The sequence below is a fragment of the Felis catus genome, chromosome C2 (assembly GCF_018350175.1).
Source record: "Felis catus isolate Fca126 chromosome C2, F.catus_Fca126_mat1.0, whole genome shotgun sequence".
NCBI classification, from domain to species: Eukaryota; Metazoa; Chordata; class Mammalia; order Carnivora; family Felidae; genus Felis; species Felis catus.
The window spans coordinates 70,608,472-70,629,295 of record NC_058376.1 but is presented as its reverse complement, the minus strand read 5'-3'; the positions used below and the strand labels follow the sequence as shown (position 1 = coordinate 70,629,295).

At 44.0% G+C, this 20,824-nt stretch overlaps 1 protein-coding gene across 4 annotated transcripts in view; it reads left to right on the top strand.

Annotated features, from left to right (window-relative positions):
• The first annotated feature begins 10,444 nt into the window (after positions 1-10,444).
• SLC12A8 (solute carrier family 12 member 8) overlaps positions 10,445-20,824 on the top strand; it is a 141,918-nt gene continuing 131,538 nt past the window's right edge. For all 4 annotated transcript variants that reach the window (XM_045037049.1, XM_045037048.1, XM_019839892.3 and 1 more), the window contains exons 1-2: positions 10,445-10,686; positions 12,017-12,111. In XM_045037049.1, coding sequence (XP_044892984.1) covers positions 12,070-12,111 — 42 coding nt within the window. In that variant the 5' untranslated portion in view covers positions 10,445-10,686; positions 12,017-12,069. The remainder of the gene's footprint in view (positions 10,687-12,016; positions 12,112-20,824) is intronic.

Genomic DNA, 20,824 nt, shown 5'->3' with positions numbered 1-20,824 from the left:
GTGGAGCACGTTGAATTTTCTGATATATAGTGTTATTTTCCTGGGATTCCCCTATGCCTTCTTTGTATTTCAACTAATAAAGGAAAAACCCTGTCATTAAAACTGGTAGGATAATAGGATATTCTGATTATACAGTATTACTTTTCCTATCCCGTTTTCTGACCCTTTCTCAATCACTGTAAATTTTTATTTTCTATTTCCTATTCCTAATTAAACCTGTACATATTATAGACACTGTTGTATAAAACTGAATTGGGTTGCTATGCTTGAATGGGTAACTAAGTGGAAATATTATGGATACTGAGAATTCGTAATATCAGAACAAATTTCCAGGAGAAAGGGGCATCATGTGTCCTGGGAAGGTCACAGCAGATGTTTCTTCAACCCTCTGGGCTATCTATGTGAAGGAATCCACTATGAACTTAGTATCTTGGACAAGTGGGTCTTTCCTTCCCCACCTCCCCCCAAATATATGAGCACTAAATTTCAAAATCTACTCAGGTGAAAATTACTTTGCAATGAAACTTACCACATTGAAATTTTCACTGTTAAAGATATTTGTGATATTTTTAAATACAAATTTTTGCTCAGTAGTCAGCAGCCTGACAATTGAAATTTGGTAAGTCAGTGTGTTTTAAAATATATTTTACCCTCCAAAGAGAATTGTTTTCAAACAATTGGGAGGACTTCTGTTTGTTTAAATGCAATTTTTAATTGTCATTGTAAAAATAAAATCTTGCTTGACCCCGTATTATGCCATGAATGAATTGCTGAGCCTTTATAATACAATGAAAGCTTGTTTCATGCATAGTCGTGAAACATAGAAATGTTCTTTGACCTATTCATTAAGTGGTTTAATGAGTTTCACAGCTTCTGGCATTGTTGTCATGTAGTTAACCTTGCCACTTGGAGTTTATAATACCATTTTATGTATTGTGATACTAAAGGAAGCTGTTTTGTTTTATTTTTAATTGAATTATTAGACTAATTTATATTTGCAAATTCTGCATTTTAAATGTGGACACTTGCTGTTTGAAAAATAAAAAAAAAATACAGAATACAGTTTTATGAATAATTTCCTAGCTGACTTTTTCACAATATTCTGAACCAAATAACTAATGGTAAATATTTAAAAACTGGTGCGTAGATTACTATTAAAAAGAGAAGGATGTCTGTATGGAATTCACAGTTTTTGTACAAATTGAGTAACCATCAGCAGGAACTTTACTTTTGTGTAGAATGTATAGGCAGTTCTAAAATTTAGGAGTCAAATGTTACTGTCCAATATTGTAGACTTGAAATATGTTTAACATAGGTTTAAAAATTATGTGTTGTTGCTTTTTCTTTATGGGTAAGAGTCTGTAAACCCATCATATGTGGGTTTTTACCCCCTATTAGTGAAGATAGTTTTGTTTTTATCCATTTACCACCTTGCCAATCCCCTGTCTTGTGACACATTCTAAGAAAGCTGTCTGCAGTTAGGAGTGCAGTCCAGGTCCTTGGAACAATATAAACTAATGGCCTTTGCAGAGATTAATCCTAGGACCCTGGCTTTATTAGCATGGTGCTTTAAGTAACCATACATAATAATACCACTGATAGTCTATTAATCCATTTCCTAGATCTCAGTTTTTCTTGAATGGTTAGAAATGGTAGGTAGAGGGGTGGGGAGATATATACTCTACATGACACTTCTACCTTCTGAAGATTACAAGAAAAAATGAAATTGAAGTCACTTGAATTAATGTTATCATAGAGTCTTACTTGACAATTTGTCATGCACAAAAGGAGTATGAAGATTTCTATGAGTATGTTTGGATAGAAGTTTACTTTTTTGCAGACTGCTGGCTGTCCTCTCTTTCCCTCCCACCCCCAGCCTGAAAAGGTATTAGGATAAACTATATCCATTTGATGGCTTATAAAGAGTCAATGGAGCAGAAGAATTTAAGTGCACTAAAGGTAAAAGTTCCTCTTGTCATTTTCAAATGTCTTTAAAAGGACATTTATAGTAAAACATCATGCACACACCCATGCAGATGTGCAGATGTGTAAGAGCTAGGATGTGAAATGTGATCCTATAAATGAGAATGACCATTTTGAAAGTGATTTTCAAACTACTGGAAAAACGCAAGTTTAGAAATGGACCTGAATGGAAAAATGGAGAACATTTTGAGTTTTTGCATATTTACGCATTCAGGTGAACTCTTAAAATCATAACTTAATTTTCCCTAGCTGCTCCCGTTCATAGTAAGATTCTGAAATTCATGCTTGTGTTAAGGTGGCCAAGGGAGCCAAAGAAATGTATTATTACCTGTGATGGTACTTATGTTTCTAATGATTTGAATTCTTACTTGCTGGGGCCTAGTATTCAGGATCCATCGCCTGCTAAGGAACAAGCATTGTGCTAGATGCACATAAATGGTTAAGTCTATTAACATCTTTATTTGGGCATCTGAGAGGTTTTTGAGGTGGTGGTAGTTGCAGGGTGTGGTACTGTACATTATTAAAGCATAAGATGTATTGGATGCTGTGCTGTGTAGCTAAATACCTCAGGCCTCATCAAATGGGTAAGTAGTAGATTTCTTTAGGACAGTTTTCTAGAGAACATAATTTTAATAAATTGGTTGCAGAAGATAGAAAATATATACAGGCCAAATAAAGTGGAAATAACGTTAAAAATATTGCCTAATTAAAATACCAAACTCACGGATAAAATTCAAACCTAGACTGTGGAAATGAGACTAGCCTTTGTTCAGAAGGAATGTACCTGTTACAGGAGTGGGAAATGAATGTGCTCTAGGGATTCGTGAACCTGAGGGGTACCTATATCTTAGTGGGGAGTTGGAAATGGATGCTGGAGGATGCTTTCCTGGAAATAGGAGAACTAACTGAACCAGTGCTAATAAGTCATTCGAGCACAGTCTTCATGGAGTGGTATTAATACTGGTTTAAATCATTTGAGTCACACATGAGTCAGTACTCCCAGCTATGATTATGTTTATGATGCTCTTTAAGTCAAATAACTTCCACTAACCCCTAATTATCTTACATTCTCCTTTCCTTGACTGTTTCCTTCAAGGTGTTTGGACCACTATGAAATTTACCCTTAAACCTCCTGAATAACAGTTTTCCTTTGTTTCTTTATGGGAATTCGAGCACTGTCCCACAACTGTTGGAGAGTTAAGACTGATTGCTAGAGCACAAAATGAAATGGCAGAGGATACAACTGAGCAAACACATTCAGAACCACTCTCGGCTTCGCTGGCAACATGCACTGAGAGAAGTTGTGCTGTGCAGTTTGCTGAGTTGGCCCTCATGATCTGAGAGCAGATGGTGGTGCTCAGAGGTGGCATAACCAGTGTTGCAAGGGACAGCTTTAAATGACCTTTATGTGATCTTCTTGAGTATTGTGAGACTGCAGGGGTGTAGGGTCATGAGATTCTACAAGCTGCATGGTCAGGTTAAGAAGCAGAATGAGCAAGAGAGAATCAAAGAGACAAGTGGTGGTTCTCCCTTGGTCTGTCTGTGTAATATTGTTCATGTCACTTACCCTTCCTGAGCCTCGATGTTTTATCTGTAAGGAGATAATAAAAGTTCTTTTGGAATTGCTGTCAATATCAAGTCATTTGAGATGATTTGTAAACTATAAAGCACTAAACATTTCCTAGTTCATATTTTAGAAGTGGCACAAAGGGGAGCTAGAGCAGAATTGGACAAGTGTTGGAAGCTTCATTTCTTATAAAGCAGAGCATGTGATAAATTCCTGACTTGATGACAATATCCTTCAAAAAATTGGGAGGTATGAGTGGGTTTGTCTGGATTTTATTGACCGGCAAGGAAAAGCTAGTTAGTGAGGTGGGTGGAAGAGATTCCATTTTCAGAGACCCTGGAAGGGATGCAACGTTTTTGAGAATGATGTATATTGCAGTGAATTTTTAAAAGTCAGTAAGCTTGCAGGGGGGAAAAAGAGGCAAAAATATCCTACAAAAGTAAGAACATACTGAACTACTCCATTCCAAGCTATTGGTTAATCAGGAACAAGAACCTGACTGCCCATGAGGCAAAAAGCCAACAGTAAGGTTGGAATTTTGCAGCCAGCTTCCCCAGGCAGGAGGAAGGGACACACGTCTGTGTGGTGGGCCTGGCCTGCTCATTCACCTTTTTCTCTTACATTTATTTTTCACCATTTCTCTCCAGTTACTGCTATCTCCTTTGTTTTCCTCCTTAGTGACTATATGGTGTGTGCCATAGTGAGTATACACCAAACGGGAACAGCTGCTTGATGGTATGTGATGTTTGGCCTTTCATGCAAGTTAGATTTATTTACCTTAAGTGTTTTTAGTAATATTTCAGAAAAATTCAAAATTAATTGCTCATCAGGAAAAGATTCTTGGTGGTGTTTTGTTCACAGTATAGAACAGTGCCTTACCCATAAGCAGGAATGAATGAATGAAGAGTTTTAAATGTGGTAAAAGGCACAAACAGTGAAGGTATTAGAAATGATGGTGGTGCCTTTTTTTTTTTTTTAATGTTTATTTTTGAGAGAGAGTGGGAGCAGGGGAGGGGCAGAGAGAGAGGGAGACACAGAATCTGGAAAAGGCTCCAGGCTCTGAGCTGTCAGCACAGAGCCTGACACGGGCCTCGAACTCATGGACTGCGAGATCATGACCTGAGCTGAAGTCGGATGATTAACCGACTGAGCCACCCAGGCACCCCTGATGGTGGAGTTTTTATGGTACTAAGATGATGCTGTGATCAAGGAGCCTGAGAATACTGGATGTCTACGCTCAGCCACAAACTTCTCAACAAGATTCCCACTGGAGACACATGCGAGCATCAGTGGCTAGTGAGAAAAATGGCATCTGATGTGTTGGACCTGTTTCCAAAACCCTAGTGTAGAAATGGGCTAGAAGATGTGGCCAGGACTACATGTCTCTAGGGCCATTTACTTCCCCCTAGGCTCCTGGCTGCAGAGAAATGAGAGCTTCTCTATATATGACAACAAGTGAAGAACAGGAGGCTAGGATTCCATAAATGAACAAACGGTCCCAGCACTTTCCCCTGCTCAGTAGCATGGGAATAAAAGGAAGAAGCCAACACACAAAGGCCATGTCCACATGAGAGGACATGCTTACTGCTGGGTGTGACTCAGTAAATATTCTATGATCAGATCAATCGGATTGACAACTCATGGTAGGCAGGTCTTGTGACTTTCTCGAATCCCTTGGAACCCTTCATCCCTTTATCATAACCACAGGCCAAGCCACCTTCAAGTCTTGCTTGGGCTCCTGCAAGTTTCTACCCATTATCTCTTGATGGCCTCCAGTCCTTTCTACAGGTAACAACCAAGCAAAAACCCTTCAGAAGCTTCTCAGTTGCTATTTAATAAACACTAAGCACCTTGCCTTGGCGCTGGTGACCGCCACTGCCTACAGCCCCAGCCTTCCCCACAGTGAGTTCACCCTCTGCTCTTCCACTTTCGAATTGCTCTCAGATTCTCACACTCGGTCATGCCCCTTCTGCCACAAAGACTGTTTTCTTTACACTCTACCTAGTAACTCCCCACCCTGATTTCAGCCCCAGCATCACTTCCTCAGAAGAGCTTATCCTGATCTCCGTTAGGTTATAACTACCCTCCCCCTCTGCACGTCCCCACCCAACCACAGACTCCTTGCCCTCCATACAGTTGCTTTCAGCATAGATGGCTATTTGTCATGATCTGATTATTAGTGTGAGAATCTGATTTCCTGCCTGTCCAGAGCCATCATGTCCCTCATCGTGTGCCAGTGTTGGGCTCAGTGCTTGGGGAGGAACAGATACCTGGTGAATATGGTTGAAAGAGAGCAGCCAGGCCCTGTGAGTCACATCTGAGGGTGCAAAGAGCTCATGGGTGCAACAGAAGAAGCACTGCCTGGGAGTTTGAGGTCCTGTGGATAGCAGCAGTGGGACCACGAAACTGCCCCTGTGAGTTTCAAAATGAGAGGAAAGATGGTGTATTTGGAAAACAGAGCTGGATTTCAGTCCTCATCAAAATTCTGGAATGTTCATAACAACTCTGTCACGTAGGCTTGGCAGGCTTTATCATTAACTCCATGTTGTAAATGAGAAATGAAGGCTCAGACACATGAAAGAGCATGGTGGAAAGAAAGAACTGGGACCCAAGTGCAAGTCTGACTTCTCTCATCTGTCCGTGGGTCTTCCATATCGGGTATTTAAGCAAGTGCTGAAGGCTAATTGTGTTGTTGTCACAGTCCATTAAGGCTGCCACTGTCATTCATGAACTGGACCCGGTTCATTAGGCTTTTCTCTGCATCTCCTGTGTTCTCTGGTCCCAATAGGTCCTGGCTCAAACTAGATGCCACGTGGCTGCTAGAGGGAGAATGACTTCCTCCTGTCAGAGGGCAAACTCCCAGAATCAACAAACAGTATAGATCCTGGAGGAGAAACAGGATCTCAACAGGAGCTGGAGACACCTGACAGCAGGGAAGTGGCAGCCCCTCCCTCTCCACTCAGCCCTACCCCAGATAGGCAAGGCAAAACTCTTCTTCCTGGGGTCTTGCCCCCACCTCTCTGGGAACTAGGAGATCTCAGCCTGTGTGAGGGGTTTGTATTTATGTCCGGTTTGCAGCTCTCGAGTCGCCCCTTCCAACTCCCAGTAATGCCTGCCGGCCCTTCAAACAAATGTCCTTCTTGCCTCTGGGACTTCTGGGAACACATCTCAACCTTTTTCTGTCTTATCTCTTCACCTGGATTAGAGAGGCCGTTTTGTGTACAGGAGAGAGCCTAATACTGGAACCAGATGTACATTCAAATCCCAACTCCACCCTCAAAGCCAGCAAACTTTTCTGAATGTGTACAGAAGTCTTGTGATTTTTTTTTTTTTTTTAAATAGGCATGTCCCAGGGAGGTGTATCACAATGACCAGCTACAAAGAAAGAGATGGATAGTAAATTACTTGTGCTTCCTGAGTAATATATTTCACAACTTCTCTTTGTCTTTGAAAGTTACAACTGGAGTAAGACACCACTGTGGATAGGGTATATTCTATCCCTTAAGTATTTTAAGAGAGAGGCAAAAACTGCCCCCAAAATTACTGGCTAGAAATTCCATGGGTTTCAACCTTGACTGCATCTTAGAATCACCTGAGAAATTAAGAGAAAATACTGATGCCCAGACTCCACCCCAGACCTGGGTAAAACCACCCCCAGGTGACTGTAAAGTCCAGCCAGGGAGAGGACCAGCTGACCCACCTCTTGTGACCCTTCTGACTCTGGTTCCAGCGCCTAGGCTGTGAGGTAATTTTGTATATATACATATTTACATCATGATTTAATGTTTTCAACCTGTTTTTACATTTCTGTTTTGGTTGAATGTCTCCAAGCTCTGATCTTTCCTCAGAGTTCAGACTTTATGACCAATGAGGTCATTTCTCAAGACATGGTTTCTTCTGCCTTCACACAGAGGGCAATTCTTAGCACCAATCACTGGAAGGGAAAGAGGTGAAGGAGCTTTCGTCAGCAGCTAAGTGGGGGTAAGGCCCACAGAACAACAACTTCAATGTTACAGACTTCAACTTGAACTGGAGTTGTTACTGAGTGGAAAACAAGTGAGTTTAAAAACAATATTATGACTTTTGTTATTTAACAGGGCTGCAATACTAGTAAGTCCAAACAATGAAATGAATAAAAATCCCCCCCCCCTTTTTTTTAACCTTGGCTGGATGCATTATGTATTCACTCTCTATTGCTGAATAACAAAGTACCCCCACAACTTTGTGGCTTAAAACAGCAACAATTTATTGTGTCTCGTGGTTTCTGTGGTCAAGAATTCACACAGCACAGTCAGGACAGCTTGTCCTTACTATAATGTCTGGGGCCTCAGCTGGAAGAACTTAAAGCTGGGGACTGGAATCATTTGAAGGCTTATCTCACATTCTGGCAGTCGATGCTGGCTATAGGTGGGAACACCCACTTGTGTCCTCCGCATGTGGCCCAGGCTTCCTCACAACATGGTGGCTGAATTCCAAGCACAAGTGATCTGAGAGCAAGAAAGCCAGATGGACTGCCTACTGCTTTTATATTCTATCCTAGGAAGTCAAGCAGTGTCATTTCTTCCATTCCTACCGTTGGTTAAGGCACTCACGAAGGTCTGTTCAGGCTCAAGCATAAGGAACATAGACCCATCTCTTTTTGAAGGAACATTAATGTCATATTGCAAGAAGAGATGGGATACGTTAGTGTAACCATCTTCAGAAAATACAATCTGCCCCACATTGTCTTCTAGTTTTCTTATTTAGTTTTTAGACTCCAAAAGTAATGTGCTGACCATAAAAAAAAAAACACACACACATTAAAAATCCAGAATTTGTACACCAGAGTAGATTTCCTCTCCCACTATCTCAATCCCACTCCTTAAAGATAATCACTATTAACAGATTGATGTGTTTTTCCATACAAACTACATATATGTATACATTGCATTATAAAAAATAATTACACATTATTCTGCAACTTGGTGTTTTTACTTATTATGTGATGAACAGAGTTCCATGTTAGTACATATAAAAACACCTAATTCTTTCCAATACTGGTTGCCAGAGCATGGCTGTACCATAACTTATTTAATAATCTGTTAATGGATATTTTGCTTCTAATTTTTTTTTTAACCATTACAGATTAATGATGCAGTTAACATCCTTATACTAGGTCAGATAGGGTAGTATGTTAAAAATGGAATTGTTCTATTCAAAGGATATACAAGGGTAGTGTTTTTAAATATAGCAAATGTGGGTTTTTAAAAAAAATATATCATTGTTATAAGATAAATCTACATTAAGCAAGATGGGTAGGTTTCTCTTGCTTTAACATAAGGAAAATAAACAAACATTTGTTCTTGGGTTTGAAGGTGTTTATAAGCTTTGAAGGGAACTTCTCATTTAGAAAGTAATGAGTAACAAAAAAGGTGGTTATGAACAGCAGTGTGGATTTCCTTTTCTAATGTTTTTAGCTCAGGCTGAAATGGAAGTGAATGTGTATTGTTCAAAATTCACACAGACACTTAGAGGGAGGCTCATCAGAAAATGATAGCAAACAGGAAACCAACCTTTTATTTTTAAGGCAAAAAATAAAAGTGTCATGTGTGACCCCAAACTGAATAATAAAAATGAGTCTACTGGCCATGTAGATGTAGTATACGGATATACAGTCAATTCCAATAAAACGACAGTGTTATCCTGCCCACCTACCTATCCATTGTTTACAGACGGCTAATGTGTAATTTATTCTGGGAGTCTTTCCTCTTGCAGAGATGGGTAATTAAAAACTTCTTTGCTGGGAATGAAGTTCCACCACACGCTACAACATGAATGAACCTTGAGGACATGCTAACTGAAATAAGCCAGACACAGAAGGGCAAATATTGTCTGATTCTGCTTATGTGAAATACCTTGAAGAAGCAAATTCATAGAGACAAAAAGTAGATTAGAGGTGACCATGGGCTGAGGAAGGGGGAGATGGAGAATTATTGCTTAATGGGTGCAGAGTTTCTGTTTGGGGTGATGAAAAAAAGAGCAGTGATGGTTGCACAACATAGTGAATGTAATTAATGCCACTGAATTGTACATTTAAAAATGATCAAAACGGCACACTTCATGCTATGTATCTTTCCATACCAAAAAAGCCTTTACTGGAGCAGAAGATGTTGGGACTCTTGTCAGTGTTCCCATGGTTTTGCCTTCCCTTTTGTTTTTAAAAGAACAACCTCTATTTTTAGGGATTTTCACACAAAGGCTCATGTGGGCGTGGGAAGTACTCCCAGCTGCCCTCCTGTTTTCAGAAGCCCACATGGAAGCCTAGCAAGTTATTTAAGGATTAGGAAATATGCCAGATTGGAAATGGAGATAATTTAATCCTCTGTATGTTAATTCAGTCCCCCCCCCCCCCCGCAAGCTGGAGTCCTGGAAATCTTATTTCACTCCCTGGGGAAGTCGGTTCTCAGTCTTGCTGAAGGTGGTGAAGGGCAAAAGAGTTGCACTTCCTTCGAGTTGAGGGTCAGCTGGTGGGGTAGCCAGCCGCACGGGGGGACCTCTGGAGCGCAGTCTCCTCTCCTGCCCAGAGGCTTCTGCACCCGCCCAGGGGGGCCACGGGGCCAGTGTGGGAGTTGTAGGCCCTCGGGCTCCCCGCCCTTTCTCACTCTGGTGTGCAAGGTTGGACAATTTCTCAGAACTGCAGTGAGTAGGATCGCGCCGCGTCCTATTTCCCAGGGCTGGCCACCTCAGCTGGTGGCACTGAATTGGCCGAGGGCTGCAGCGGCAGTGGCTGGTCCGGTCACGTCTGAGAGCTAGCGGAGTCCCCACTTCCCCTCCCGGTAACTCGGCCGGGGCTCCAGATTCCAGTCCCCTCCTCCCAGGCCCGGCAGCTCTGTCGCGCAGAGCGGAGCCCTCCTGGGAGGCGCTAGGTGTGCGGGCCCCACCCTTGGGGAGGGGAAATCTCAGCAGCCCCTCCCTCTCCACCTGGCACCGAGGTTCCCGAATGAAGGCGTGGCTGGGGTGGCCGAGCCCGGACGAGACCCGCCTCTCCAGCTGGACAGGGGGACCCGCGCAGAGCACACCTGGTCAGCCACGTGGCGGGGGCTAGGGGAGCGGGGACAAGGCGGGCCCCGCGCTAGAGCTCGCTGACCCTGCGGCAGGTGAGGGTGGACGGGGCTGGTGGGTGGGGAGTGCACAGGGTGGTCTCGGGGACGACTCCTCTCCCCGGAGGAGCTCTGTCCGGTAGTAAAGGAACCTGGCGTTGCCACCTGCTCAGGTAATCCCCGCCCCGCCCCCGCGTCACGGGGCGCGCGTGTGCACCTGAGCGTTTGCACGCGGACACTCGGACGCGCGCGTGCCTGCCCCGCGCCCAGGAGAGGAATGGTGGGTTCTCCCCAGGATCGAGAGGCGGGTGTGGGCTGCTCCATCTGGGATTCGCAGAAGTGGGGATGCTGACAGACGCGCGGGAGCCAGGGCTGCGGACCCGGAGCGTCTCCGGAAACCTGGGGGTCCTTTTCCGCAGACCGAGGGCCCGAGCGGCGGGGGTCAAGCCAGGCCCAGCGCGCCTCGCTCCAGACTCGCCTGGCTGTGCGTTGGCAGCGGGGCCGAGAGCCGCGGGGACCTTTCTGGGGTCTCCCTCACACCCAGCTCGTCTCCGCAGCCCGCCAAATCCTCTCAGTCTCCCGGCCCCCAGCTCCCAGCTCTTTTCTTGGAATACTCGGGGCACTTTCCCTTCTCGCCTTCTCTGGCTGCTGTCATTGATCGTGTTCTTCTCACATGACAAACTCTGCCCCCATACCCCCCTCTCATTCTCCCTTTTCTCCTTCCAAAATGTCATGAGCCCTGTCTCTGTCCCATCCCCGTGCTAGGGAAAGGGGGCGAACAGGCAGGGCGCCAAGTCCCTGCTCCAGGGAAAGCTGGTTCCGGTACCAAGGGGAAGACTGCCCGTCTGAAGAGAACCAAGCTCTTATAATGATGCTCAGTCCTCTTTTGCTTACCTGCTGTCTCCACTCCCCTACCCTTTCTGGCCCTGCTCCAGAGGGGGCCTTCAAAGAACCACCTAAACTCCTCTGTCTCCCTCCGCCCATGGACCAATCTGTATTCACTCACTACCTGCAACCAGTTCTAGGGAGCCAGTTCTGCCTTTGCTGTGGACAGAAGGGTTCACAAGGATGAGAGGGGAGTGTCAGACTGTGTCCTCTGGGGCTGGGTAAACTGGCAGCTGGCTCTGACCCCCATACTGAAGGAGCTCAGGGAAGAAAGCTCTGGGGGCAAGTGTGGCTCCAGGACAGCAAGGTGTGAGCACAGGGAAGTTCTGAAAGATGTGTGGAATAGATTTGGGTACCAAAGAGAGGAAAGGAGTGTTTCCAGATGAGGTAGAACAAGGTCCCTTCCTTGGTCAGGGCTGTGTGTGGTGTATGCAGGAAGGATGGATCCTACGGATGGAGGGAAGAAGAGCCAGCCTGACCAAAGATGGTGTTTGCCTTCCAGAGGGGTCTCCCCACCCAGACCACCAGGACCCCATTTCCAGGAGAACAGCCCAGATGTCTCAAGTGCAGGAACTCTTCCATGAGGCAGCCCAACAGGTAGGCTTGTGCCGTGCGGGGGTCTGAGATCCAACAAGGGGCACCCAGACAAGAAGCTGAATGGAAACTTTATGGTAGACTATTTTAAAAGTAATTATCTCAGAAGTTTATTTTGGTATTCTCGCTTAATCAAGAAAATATTAAGCCAACTCTTAATCATCTGTGTGCAGAAAATCTTCTTTGGTATTATTTGTAGTGGGTTTTGAATCCTGAGCATTCCTTCTTGCCCCATGGAGGTTTTCCATGAACAGAGTGAGGACTCAGATAATATGAACTCCTTTTACTTTTGAATCAAACCCGTGCAAGAAGATAAATTTATTTCTGAAAAACTCATATATGCTGAAGCCAAATGGATTTCTGGATTTCCTGATGTCTGCAGGTCTTTTTTTTTTTCTTTCCCTGTTGATCATTAGTTGTAGTAAATATTCAACATAGCTATGGAACTGAAGGAGTTCTCTGCAGAACTACAGTTAATTCCTTTAAAAAATAGAAAGCCATGCTTAGGTGTTAATCAGGAAACTACCTGCAGTGGTCTTGCTGTTTAATGATCACTCAACCTTGAGGTTTTCACCATCCCTCGGATTTCTCTCGTGCTTTGTAGAGAAGGGCAGGAGGGGTTCTGGCATTATAATGGGGTGTGGGGAATAAGCCTGCCATGAAGGGAGAGGATCAACTCAAGCCCTCAAACAATAGCAAGAGAGCAGGCTCTAGAACCTGGGGGTCTTGAGACAAGGGCAGATGAGGCAGGAGGTGTTGTAAGTTGGTGGGGGAGTCCAAACTGGCCAGTTACCCCCTCTTCAGGTTGATGGGTACATGTGAAAAATGCAGCATGGTGGCTGACAGATGGTGAGTACTCAGCACAGGGTACTGCTCCTCTCCCCCTGGCAGGTCCAGGGCTGTACCCCACACCCTCGTACTTAGCTCCTGACATTCAACTCTGCCAGTTTTCATGCTGCTGAGAAGTGAGAGACTGGAGACTCTGCAGAATGCCTGCCCAGAGCTGTTCTTTCCTGGATGGAAAGGCCTGTGGCCATGCTCTTAGTGTGGCCGAGGACCATTAGAGAGACCTTGATTTGTCAGGGGTCTTCACATTTATTTAGCTTGACCAGCTTCTCATGTGTTTTCTTTAGCTATGTAAGACTATACGTGAGTGTTAACACACTTCACATGTATTAGTGGACCACTTCTGAAATAATGGCTGCCATGTTGGGCATGAGAAAGATGCCTACACGAAAAATATGAGGCTCTTGTCCACAGGGATTCCAAGAAAAGAGACAAGATATTCTTGATTCATCTTTGTGTGAAGCATCTGTTGAAGCTCACCTGTACCTCTCTCTCCCCTGTTAAAAACCTTCAGTGGCTCCATGTGTCCACCACTCAGAGCTCAAACTCCTTAGCTTAGGTCCTGCACAGGCTGATCCTGCTGGAGTTTCAAGCCTGGTCCCTTGAATCTTCTTTGTGCCCCACATGCCAGCCAAAACTCACCATTCCCCAGGCTCTGTGCTTGTGTCTTTCCCCTTTGGTGGTCTTTGCTGATACTTCTCTCTTAACTGACTTGTCACTGGAACCCTCCAAGTACCTGAGGCAGTGCCTGGCATTTAAGTGGATGATGAATGTTAGTTGGTTGATCAAATAAACAAGCAGTAGATGCCCACAATGCAAATTAAATTGTCATAAGTGCACCAAGAGAGAGTTCTTTTTATTTTTATTTACTTATTTATAATATTTTAATGTTTATTTATTTTTTGGGAGAGAGAGAAAGAGAGAGAGAGGGAGAGAGAGGGAGAGGGGGAAGGGACAGAGAGAGAGGGAGACACAGAATCTGAAGCAGGCTTCAGGCCCTGAACTCTCAGCACCAAGCCTGATGCGGGGCTTGAACTCACAAACCACGAGATCATAACCTGAGCCGAAGTTGGATGCTCAACCAACTGAGCCACCCAGGTGCCCCAAAAGAGTTGCTTTTAAAAATGTGGTAGATACAAAGGGCTTTGTATTCCCTCTCTCCATGCCCCTCTCCCTCAATCTTCAAATATTGAGGGACTGGACAGTGTTCAGTGTCAAGGCCTTTGGTGTTCACTTGATGCTTGAAATTCATCCTTTTTCTCTGTCTCCGTTGCACTGTCTTGTCCTGAGCACCATTTCTGAATTGGATTATTCATACTCTCCTAACCTCTTTCTCCACATTGCTCCTTTCTACAGCAGAAATCTATACATTCGACTGCTTTGCTAAAAGCCTTTCAATGGCTTCTTACTGCCTTCAGAATTCAGCTCAAACTCTTGGCCCCCAAAGCCTTCCATGATCTGACTCTGCTCCCCTGCTCCAGGCACATGCTCTATCACTGCACTTACTGTGTAGCATTGAAACAAGCCGTTCCTTTCCTATCTCCCTTATGGTTGTGAACCCCTGATTCATTGTTGCATCCTCAATACCTGTCATTAGTGTTTAGCATATAGAAAATGTTCAGTTAGTGCTGGTTCTACTTAACTGAACTGAGCTCACTAGAGATTGAGGGAGCTGCCATCTGCATTAGGTGTCGAAGTATTGGTGGCAGTAGAACATATATGGTGAAGCCAGGTAACACATCCCAGGCTGAACAGGTAGGAAAATGATACTACCGATTGGTGGGTGCTTATTATGTAATGAACATTTCATATGCATTACTTAATTTAATCTTCATAACACATTCTGGAAGAAATATGATTATTTTGGTTTGACAGATGAGAAAAACAGAGGCACTTAGAACCCAAGCGTGCTTATTGCCGAGGCCTTTCTTCTCTTGGCCTCTTGCCCTAGCGGTGAAACAGAGCCACTCAGATGGCAAACCAGAGGCCTGTGTGGAGAGCAGGTAGCCGGTTGGGTAGCTAACATGTGAAGCTCTGGGAGTGGCTGGCCCTCCAAGTTTGCTATGAACCTTTTTCTACCTTCACTCCAGCCTTGGTAGTCAGGAATTCTGCTAGGAGCTTTGGAGTTTGAAGGACAGAGGAATAAGAAGGCAGCATCCTGTGCCAAATCCTTCAGTTCAGATCTGCTCTTCTCTTGGTCATTGTGACTAGAAAGTAGCTCTTAGGCTATTTGGCCACAGTGGGGATGCTTGTGAGTTAGGTGGAGAGGTGAATTAGTGGACTCTTAGTTTTACTTTAATTATCTCAAGACCAGGTGGTATAGCTGTGTGTGTGAGTGTGTGTGTGTGTGTGTGTGTGTGTGTGTGTGTGTGTGTGTGTTGGTCAGTAGTAAGTGGACCAGCTGGGACCTGAGGCTGTAGATCAGGTTAACAGTATGGCGGTCAAGCATACATGGGCTGCCTGGATTCAAGTACTGACTAATACTTTGTGATTTGTGACCTTGGACAAGTTACTTAGCTAAGTCTCTGTTTCCTCACCTATAAAATGGCTACAATAAAGAGAGTTACAAAGATTAAAAGAGATAATTCATGTAAATATTTAGTGTAGTGCTTGGTTCAATAGTGAGCAGCCAGTAAATGTTGGCTAATAATAAAACTAGGGTGAGGAGTATGTATTTGTTCCAGAATGTAGTGATAATAAGTAATCAGAAGGTTCAGTTGGGGAATTAATGCAGAACTCAGCACAGCAAAGACTTGAATCCCAAATCCAGAATTATTCCAGTGGCTGAAACCAGAAAGTGGGGCATTGTCCAGGATAGCCGGCTGGGTGGGCTGGGTGAGCTGAGGAAGATGGGACACTTTCTAGACCCAGATGGGTGTGGAGTGGCTTGAGATTGTGTGTGAGTATGTGTGTTTGTGTGCATGTTCGGGAACCTACTGAATCTCTGGCAGGTACAGGTCTTGTTCTGGCAACCTCTGTCCTCAGGTGCTTCACTAACATGACTTGAACCTGAGAAGCTGGGTTCTAAATTCTGACTTTGTCACTGGTTGTGCTGGACCTTTGGGCAAGTTATTCAGGGCTCCAAGTCTGCTTCCACAACTGTGAGATGGGGTGGGAGTACCTGATTTTCAAGGCTTTTATGCCATATGTGGAAAGATCTGGCCCAGAGCCCGTCACATGGTGAGCACTAAATACAGTGTGTGTTCAGTGACTGGATGAAGCAGATTTCACACTGAAACCCAGTAGAGTACACTGTTTGTGAAACATGGGCCTGGGAAGTTAAGGAACAGCTGGAGCCAGAGGGAGGAGAATGGAAGGCTAAAAACCATATATTCCATGCTTGTCTCTGCCAGTCCCTGGACAGAGAGGACTGTGGTGGACATGATAGATCAGGAAGATTAAGCTGGCAGGAGAAAGCAGGTGGCCTGAGACAGGGAGAGATAGCAAATAGACATGCTCAGTGAGGTCTGAAGTCCAGCAGGATCAAAAGCTTTTAGCATCGGGAATAGTGAGAATATTGAGCTCAGCTTACTGTGGATTTATTGAGTGCATATTATTGCCAGGATCTCCAGTAATAGCTATTGCTGGAGATGTTAAAACTGAAATCCCTTAACTGCTATGGAATAAGGAATGCCTCCAATGAATCTGAGGTTCTTGTCTTCCTTCTCCCAGGGTTAGATGGTCTCCAGAGAAACTTAAAGGGGACCTGTGTTACGCTATGGGAGGCAAACAAGTCACCAAACGCTGCAGATTAGCTTGTATGAGTGACTTGTGTTCTTTCCTCCCCATCTAGCTTTCTTCCAAGAGATTTGGCTCCTGTAGGAATAGTCTATGAGGACCCTTCTTTAGGAAATCTGGTTGCTAAAGTCTGGCTGACCTGAGCTTATCACCCTGGAAAAGAGCCTGATGAAGACCCAGGAAGTAGGTGCCCTGGTAGAGCCATGGCATCTGGCCTATGTGTAGGAGGAGGTGTTTCCAGGTTGACTTCCGGGGGGTGAGCTGTGTCTGACCCTGAACATGCCCCACCCAGCATTGCCTGACTTCCTTGCCCTCCCTTTCCTTTCTGTATCCTCTCATCCTGTGCTCTCTCCCTGTTTTCTCTGCCTCAGTTCAGTGGCGTACCCAGGTTAGCTTAGGATGGTAAGGGTAAAAAAGAGAGTGTGGTCATATTGTGGGACACTGGAGAGCAATGAGGTAGCACCAACAAGAGAGGCAGATAGAAGCAGACATTTTAAGAGGCAGAAGGGTTCTCAGAGACCGCTGGCCCAGTCCCCTTCCTCAGCATGTCAAGAAACAAGGCCAAAGGTGTTGAATGACTTGTCAGAAGACATGTGCAACGAGTGGCAGAGATAGGCTAGAACCACAAGTGCTAACCGGTACCACAGCTCTGGATTTAGCGTGATGCATCCTGTCTTTAGGTTATAGTATAATTTTGAGCATTGGTGTCAGGCTTCATTGCAAAAGCTTTGCTTTGGTTTTCTGTGCCCCCATCAGCCAGTGTACAGTGAAGAACTGGCTTGTGTTTTTGCCATGTGTTTACCAGGCCTGTTTTGGAATCTTTAAAACACCAATATTCAGAGTGAGCCTTGGGAGACACATGTGAGGTTCTAGGGTATTGCTTTGTTAGTATGTAGAGAAATGAATATAACTAAGGAGAAAGGAAAAGGGAACTTAAGACAAAACTGCTCTGTTCGCCTCTCCTTTTACGGATAAAGAAACTGAGGCCCCAAATAGTTCGGCAGAAGAGAAGGGCTCACATCAGGGATCTCGGGGGTCCTTGGAGCCATGACCCCTCTTGCCCTCCCAGTTTTTGTAGAGCATGAAGCTTGTCTGATTTTAGACATTGTCTTAAGATATGAATCACAAATACAAAATTAGGTATAATCTTTGGAAGGGACTCCATGCACATGAAGCCTTGAAGCTTCAGCTGGTGGCTTCACTGCCAAGCCACCAAAGGTACCCGGACAGAATGAACTTTTGGAGATGGCAGAAGAAAAGAGGCTCACAGTCCTGGAATCTGGGAGAGAAGAAGGGACAGAACTGGTTCTCAGTGTTGAGTCTGAGGCTTTCATGTGGGCACTGTCACCCTTCCTGCTCTCTCCTCTTTGTTGCTCTCTCTTTCCATTTTATAGCCCTGTTTGCTACTTAGCCTAGAAGGTCAACCCCCAAAATGACATTTGAGCCAAAAAAGCTGCATATTTGTACAAAGGGGGAATGGAGACATTTTATGAATGAAGGTTCCCTAGAGACTGTGATGGAAGTGATTCTTCACTGAAATGAATTAAGTACAATCCTGTCTCATTTGTACCCACAGAATCTTCATTTATGGAGGGGATTGAGTGATGACATGAAGAGGTCAATAACATTGAAATGTTACTATTTTCATTTCCCAAAAGAAGGAGGTGAGGATCCCATGCCATGCATGGCCACAGGGGAAGCATCAGGCTTTGGCTAGGAGGCAGAAGCAGGAGCTAGGGGAGAGCCTGGACCACAGCCTTTTTCATGGGAAAATCAGGGCAAGGCAGTTTAGGATTGGCTAGTTGAAATACTTCTGGTGGGCTTTGGGCTATGGGGTGTTCTCTAGTTGCCTAGTGCCTGGCCCTGGGGTGGGTTAGGCCAGGGGAAATATTCACTTGGTGTATGAAGGTTAGATAAAAAGGGGTTATTTGGGAGACAGACTCAGAGTTGGTTGGTTTGCATAGGAAAGGCATGCTCCTGGCCAGCCCTCTGCTATCTCTAAGAATTGGTCAGCCCTGGGAGGGTCAATCTTTCCTCGGTCAGCAAGATTTTTAAGATGTTATAATGTCATAAGATATAGGAAAGGAAAAAGATGATTCCTACATTCTGCCTAGCTGTGAATGGACAGACTAGGAGACTTGAAAACTTCTTACTTCCTTAGGGTACATTTTATTCATGGCCAGATATGGAAAAAACACAGTCCTTGCCATCTTTTAATAGGTTGGGGCTTGTAAGGAGAATCCTACTAACTCTGAAATACTATTCTTGTAATTTGAGTAAGGTGCCACTAGGTGGTGCTTACTCCCTGGTGTGGCCTGATTGAACATTGTGACTTCCTATGGGGTGGATATTTTTCCATTAATTTTATCCTTTCTCTAACCAAAATATATCTCTTCAGGATAACAGTTGAAACACCAGATACTTCTACATTCACAGAACAGTATTAAATAATTGTAGTAAGATTTAAAGAAATATACATACCCGAGTATAATTCAATATCTCTTTCTGCTCCTCAATCATTACCGAGTGTAACTGAAACTAATTCTTAATTTTTTTCTTTCTGAGTTTTAATACCTAATCAAAGGACTATGGTGATTATGGATTTAATACCTAATCAAAGGACTATGGTGGGATGCTTTAGAATAGTTTGACAAAATTCTTCAGAGGTGGCACCTATATAGGCTCTGATGCATTTCCAAGAAAATAATGCTTGGCATTTCTATTTCTCAGGAGAAAGGTCCTATTTTCATTTCTTTTGTTCTTATTTTGGTGTGTGCATGTTTTTTTTTTTTTCTTTACAGGCATAAAGAGAAAAATTTAGTGGTGTAAAAACCCCTGGTCTGTGTAAAAAAACCTGTGATGTTCTTTACTAAACAGTCCCTGTCAGCAGTTACAGGACTTAGGTGCTTTCTGATAAACGGGAGGCACTGGTGGCCTTAGCAACCCTCACTCTGGCAAAAATAGTTATGTCTGGTGCAGGTGATAAATTTGCTCTAATGTGAATCCCAGTGTCTGTAAAATTTAACCTAAAACAGAAAGCCATGTCTCATTTTGAGTAAGCTTCACTTTTTATTTTAGGCAGTTACAGTAAAGAACAACACATAGCAAAACCACATTATAATTTCTCTTAAAAGATATACAGATTTTAAGAACAGACATCAATTTTACAAAAGACTTCACTCTAAGTATCCTGTCCATCTGACACATTTAAAATGTGACTCAGAGGCACCTTGGTGGCTGGATTCGTTGTCTGATTCTTGATTTTGGCTCAGGTCATGATCCCAGGGCCGTGGGATTGAGTCCTGTGTCGGGTTCCATGCTGACAGTGTGGAGCCTGCTCTGGATTCTCTCTCTGCCCCTCCCCTGCTCTCTCTCAAAATAATTAAATAAACATTACAAAAATATGAATAAATAAATAAAATGTGATTCAAACCACAGGTATCTTTTGGTGCTGCAAAAAATGAGGTTGAGTTAAAAACAGGATTACTGGGGAACCTGGGTGGCTCAGTGGTTAAGGGTCCAATTCTTGATTTTGGCTCAGGTCATGAGCTCACTGTTCATGAGATGGAGCCCCACGTGGGGCTCTGTACTGACAGTGTGGAACCTGCCTGGGATTCTCTCTCTCTCGCCCTCTCTCTCTGCCCCTCGCCTGCTCACTCACACACGTGTGCATGTGTGCGCTTTCTCTCTCTCTCAAAAATAAATAAACATAAATAAAGTATAGGAAATTTACCTGGGTGGCTCAGTCAGTTAAGCACCCACCTGGCTCAGGTCATAATCTTATGGTTGGTGAGTTTGAGCCCTGTGTCAGGCTCTGTGCTGACAGCTCAGAGCCTGGAGCCTGCTTCAGATTCTGGGTCTCCCTCTCTCTCTGCCCTCCCCTGCTCTCTCTCTCTCTCAAAAATAAATAAACATTAAAAAATTTTTTTTAAATATCAGAAATTTAACTAAATCCCCATGAACTAACAGATTAGACTATAGAAGGCCAATTATGAGATTTCTTTCTTTCACTCTTCTCCCTACATTTTCTCTATCCATCTATATCTCAGTTCCCTAAACAGCCTTAATATCCAGTCAAGTGTAAGTAAAGAACTATGTATGACACTTTCCGCAAAGGAGATTTACTGTTGTT